Source organism: Hordeum vulgare, chromosome 2H, assembly GCF_904849725.1.
Source record: "Hordeum vulgare subsp. vulgare chromosome 2H, MorexV3_pseudomolecules_assembly, whole genome shotgun sequence".
NCBI classification, from domain to species: domain Eukaryota; kingdom Viridiplantae; phylum Streptophyta; class Magnoliopsida; order Poales; family Poaceae; genus Hordeum; species Hordeum vulgare.
This window is the reverse complement of record NC_058519.1, coordinates 481,131,535-481,136,459: the sequence shown is the minus strand read 5'-3', so window position 1 is coordinate 481,136,459 and position 4,925 is coordinate 481,131,535. Positions and strand designations below refer to the sequence as shown.

General features: G+C 41.6%; 1 protein-coding gene across 1 annotated transcript; it reads left to right on the top strand.

Annotated features, from left to right (window-relative positions):
- The first annotated feature begins 634 nt into the window (after positions 1-634).
- Positions 635-4,256, top strand: LOC123426761 (threonylcarbamoyladenosine tRNA methylthiotransferase). The gene is made up of 11 exons (XM_045110642.1): positions 635-884; positions 1,002-1,040; positions 1,352-1,443; positions 1,740-1,989; positions 2,084-2,203; positions 2,294-2,369; positions 2,463-2,671; positions 2,917-3,025; positions 3,133-3,225; positions 3,308-3,468; positions 3,575-4,256. Exons 1-11 carry the CDS (start codon positions 720-722, stop codon positions 4,142-4,144), a joined length of 1,884 nt encoding a protein of 627 aa, XP_044966577.1. The 5' UTR covers positions 635-719; the 3' UTR covers positions 4,145-4,256.
- The last annotated feature ends 669 nt before the right edge of the window (positions 4,257-4,925 follow it).

The following is a 4,925-nucleotide window of genomic DNA, read 5'->3' as shown; positions in this document are numbered from 1 at the left end:
GAAGGAACGAACAAAGGTTTTGCCTCGGGCGCAGGAGCTCGAAGAAGAAGACAAAGATTTGGAGAAGTGGGAGGTCAAGGAAGAAGTTTAGAATGTTTGAAATATGTGATTTTATTTTTGATTTTTTTGAATTGCGGAATAATTTTAAAATTCATGAACATTTTTTGAAATATGGGAACCTTTTCAAAATCGTCAATATTTCTGGAAACACAAGAATAATTATGAAATTTGTGAATGTTTTCGGAAATTTGGAATCATTTTTCAAACTCATGAACATTTTTTAAATACGGGAATTATTTTCAAATCCATGAAAGTTTTGAATTTTAGAATATTTTTACCCGGAATTTCTTAAAAAGTTATGAGAATTTAGAAAAATTCAAAGATTTTTAAATCCATGAGAAAATTTAAAGATTATCATATTTTAAATCACGATTGATTAAAAGCAATTTTGTTTTTTGAGAAACTTCTAAAAGCAAATAAAAACATAAAAGAAAACACGAAAGAGAAACAGATGCGCCCCTTCCCACAATGGGCCGTCCAAAGTCTGAGCACTCTATTCCCTGTTTGGTTAAGCTAAAACTAAAATGCCCATGTAGCAGCCAGTTCCGAAGGCCCACTCGCTCGTCACCTCGGTCGTTCGGTTCGCCTCCGCCCACTGTCCCCGCAGAACCCTACTCAGCCACCGCAAGCATCGATTGGACGCTACACCGCCGCCGGGGATGGAGGACATCGAGGACGTGCTGGGACCGGCCGGGTTTTCCGGCGGCGGAGCGCCTCCCGGGCTCCGCCTACCTCTCTCCACTGTCGCCGTCAAGCCCAAGCGCAGGCCGTCCAGGCTCGTGCAGACGCAGCCCCAGCCAGATGCCCGGATCCCAGGCACGCAGGTATACCTACCGCCAACGCCATCGCGCGATCGTTGCGCGACATGTGTGTTGATGTGTTGCCATCGTTTCATGCTTAATCTGATTGGCTAGCTGATACTCGTGGTATTTGTGTTGCAGACGATATACGTCAAGACATTCGGGTGCTCACATAACCAGGCAAGCTTCCTCCGCATTACTGAACTTTACTCTCTGCTATTACTTGTGCCGATTATTGTATTTTTGCGGAAGCTTCCCAACCACTCGGCTCATATCAACTGCTGTATGAGTACTTAGCATGCTGTAATTTCCATGGTTCAAGTAAACAATTCTTCAGGAGAGCTGGCTTACAGTAATTGTTTGAACAGCTTAAGTAGTGCTTAGTAGTACCTGGTTTGTGGGTTTAGTGGTGTGTGACTGCTGCTAAATGCTAGTCAGCTAATGGCTTTACTAATGCTAATATATAACCTCTGTTCTTCTCTTCTATGCAGAGTGACAGTGAGTACATGTCGGGGCAGCTCTCGGCGTTTGGATATGCAATTACTGAAGAGCCTGAAGGAGCTGATTTGTGGCTAATTAACACGTATGTTTCTAGTGTCTTATTTGGTTATTTCTGTATTTCCATATGCTACCACTGGCTGACCAGATGTTCATAGAATTTTGATGAACTGCTTCAACTTGAATGGCTACTTTAAACTGCTTCCGCTCTGGATTTTCTTGTCCTATCCATGAACTATGGTCTTGCCTTGGTATCAAATACATTTCTATTTGATTTGATATTTTAATTCCATGCTAATGTGTCTGCCCTGTGGTGCCTAATGGTGAATTGCGCAGCTGATGTATACGGATACATTTTGACATGTACTTTTGCCATTTCAGATGCACTGTGAAAAATCCAAGTCAATCTGCCATGTCAACTCTCATATCAAAATGCAAGACGGCAAACAAGCCACTGGTTGTAGCTGGCTGTGTGCCACAAGGAAGCCGGGATCTGAAGGAGCTTGAAGGTATTAGTATAATAGGAGTGCAGCAGATAGATCGGGTTGTTGAAGTAGTTGAGGAAACTTTAAAAGGGCATGAGGTTCGGTTGTTGAGTCGGAAAACACTGCCCTCACTTGATTTACCCAAGGTACAATTGTATTCATGATGTGCATCAACTGTATCTCACACATTGATACGTTTTTATGTTAAACCTAAAGACTGATAACAGCTACACTTTACAGGTTCGAAAGAATAGATTTATTGAGATTCTTCCCATAAATGTCGGGTGTCTAGGCGCTTGCACTTACTGCAAGACAAAGCATGCTCGTGGTCATCTGGGAAGCTATTCTATAGACAGCTTGGTTAGTGTACTGGAATGTTTCTATCAGTGCATGAAATATTGCTTCTCCTAATTTTTTTGAAGCAAATTATTTGTTTCCAATTCACCTTAGGTAGATCGCGTGAAAATTGTTGTCTCAGAAGGTGTTCGTGAGATATGGTTGAGCAGTGAAGATACTGGTGCTTATGGTAATGTCGGTGTCCAAATTGTTATAGATCTACCGAGTGTTACATATCATATACTTACATTCTACTTTGCCTCTCTGATCTTGTATTTTTTAGGTAGGGATATCGGTACAAATCTTCCAAATCTCTTAAATGCAATTGTTGCTGAGCTTCCTGCGGACAGAAGCACAATGCTTCGCATCGGGATGACAAATCCTCCTTTCATACTGGAGCATTTGAATGAGATAGCTAGTATTTTGCGCCATCCTTGTGTTTATACTTTCCTTCATGTTCCCGTGCAATCGGGAAGTGATGCTGTTTTACAGGTATGCTTGGAATTCTGACTTTATTTTTCAGTAGCACTCCCTCTGTTCGCAAATATAAGATGTTCTAACTTTTTTCTGAATCAGATGTAGATAGGCACTCTTTGGTGTGTTTATTTAATCATTTCAGTCCGTATGTAGTCTATATTTTGAAATATCCAAAACATCTTATATTTGTGAACGGAAGTAGTAGTAACCTATAGAGACAAGTTCATTATTTTGACTACTTCTGTGATTGCACATCTCAGGCAATGAATCGTGAATACACTGTCAGTGAATTCAGAATGGTAGTTGATACTCTCTGTGAGCTTGTCCCGGGCATGCAAATTGCCACGGATATTATTTGTGGCTTTCCTGGTACGGTAGCAAGTTATTGGTTCAGCTATTCAGTATAATTTTCTTATTAGTTATAAATATCTGACATTGTTAATAGTTTGTTCTGAACAACATTATTCGGTTTTCAGGTGAAACCGATGAAGATTTTGTTGAAACGGTTAACCTTATAAAAGAATATCAGTTACCTCAAGTTCACATATCACAGTTTTATCCCAGACCAGGTATCTTGTCTGCCAAATGCATGTTATTAACTAATTATCAGTGATTTTTTTCTTCAACTCAGCTGCAATATTTTTTCTGTAGGAACACCTGCTGCTAGGATGAAGAAAGTGCCTAGCATTGAAGTGAAAAAACGAAGTCGTGAATTGACGTCAGTTTTTGAAGCTTTTTCACCATACGAAGGACTGAAAGGCAAAGTGGAGAGGATATGGATCACTGAAATAGCTACTGATGGTGTTCATCTGGTCAGTGTGATTGAAGCTACCAATTGTCGATAATCAATATTGCTCATGCCAGATGCCAAATTTATAACTAGACAAACATTTGCTTGTATGAACTTTTGTTGCACAGGTTGGACATACCAAAGGGTATATCCAGGTTCTTGTCATTGCTCCAGATAGTATGCTAGGAACATCAGCAGATGCGAAGATCACATCTGTCGGAAGATGGTCTGTATTTGGTGAAGTGATAGAAGGAACCATTGCAGTAAAGGAAGCAGCGCTTCAACAAAATTCTGCTGAAGTGCAGGTAGAAAACAGGCCGAATCGTGTGGAGGAAGCCGTTTGTTCTACAAACACCTGCGATTCCGATTCCTGTGCATGCTCGGGTGTAGAAAGTGTGGCACAACAATGTACTCCACAACGATGTGAAGGTCCATCTGATGCACCGGCAAATTATGGTGATGCCACTCGTCAGGAAACCCCTCAATCTACGCTTGTGAGAAGAAACGTCGACGGGGCAGGGAAAACAAGTGAAAGTGACGCAGAAAAATCGAGAGGAGATGATCATCAGGTAAATGTGGTTACCAGGAGAGCACTAAACATTGACAGGATCCTTTGGGGTGGTTTGGCCGTAAGTTTTGCCACAACAGTGGCCATACTTGTGATGCTTACCTACAAGATCTTTTACACGTCCTCCTAAGGCTAGTGGTTGTAACTGTAATTTTTTGTTTCCACTATGGTGATTTTTCATGTGGAACCCTTGTATTGTCAACTTATGTTGCTGAAATAAAAATTCTCATGTATTCCGTTTCTCTTGTTCCTTTATCATTAGAACTTCTACAATCGGATCCCTCGTTTCATCCTCAAATGCCCGAAACGCTACCTCCGGAGTGACCGGCATCACTTAAACCGTCTCAAATATAAACATGATATTGTCCGGTCATGTCCAGGCACCCTGCTTCACATCATAGTGGTCCTATGTTGTCCCACATGCAGCCATACACCAAAGCCCCCGCTGTCCCACATGCAGCCATACACCAAAGCCCCCGCTCCGTCAGTGAACTCAAGATTGCTCACCTCCTTGGCATGTAGCCATACACCAAAGCCCCCGCTCCCTCAGCGAACTCAAGATTGCTCACCTCCTCCTTGGCATGTCTGCTTGCTCTAGTCATGTCACACGTAACCTGTTCGTCGAAATGCTTCAACACGAGGGGTTTAATTTGGGATGCATGAATGTAGACGTAGGTAAACGAGGGATCAAAGCAGACGCGTCCGACACTGATCGGACGCGTTCGTGGGCGTTTATGGATCCGTATTTGATGATTGTGGTTATAGATGCTCTTATAAACTTGTATAGGAATAGAAATGGAGTTCTTTTATCTCACAAACGCGGTCTTATATCAACTCATATCAGAAGAGAAATGGAGTTCTTTTATCTAACAGTTTGTCAGTGTCTAAATAAGTTTTAAGTATCTAAATAA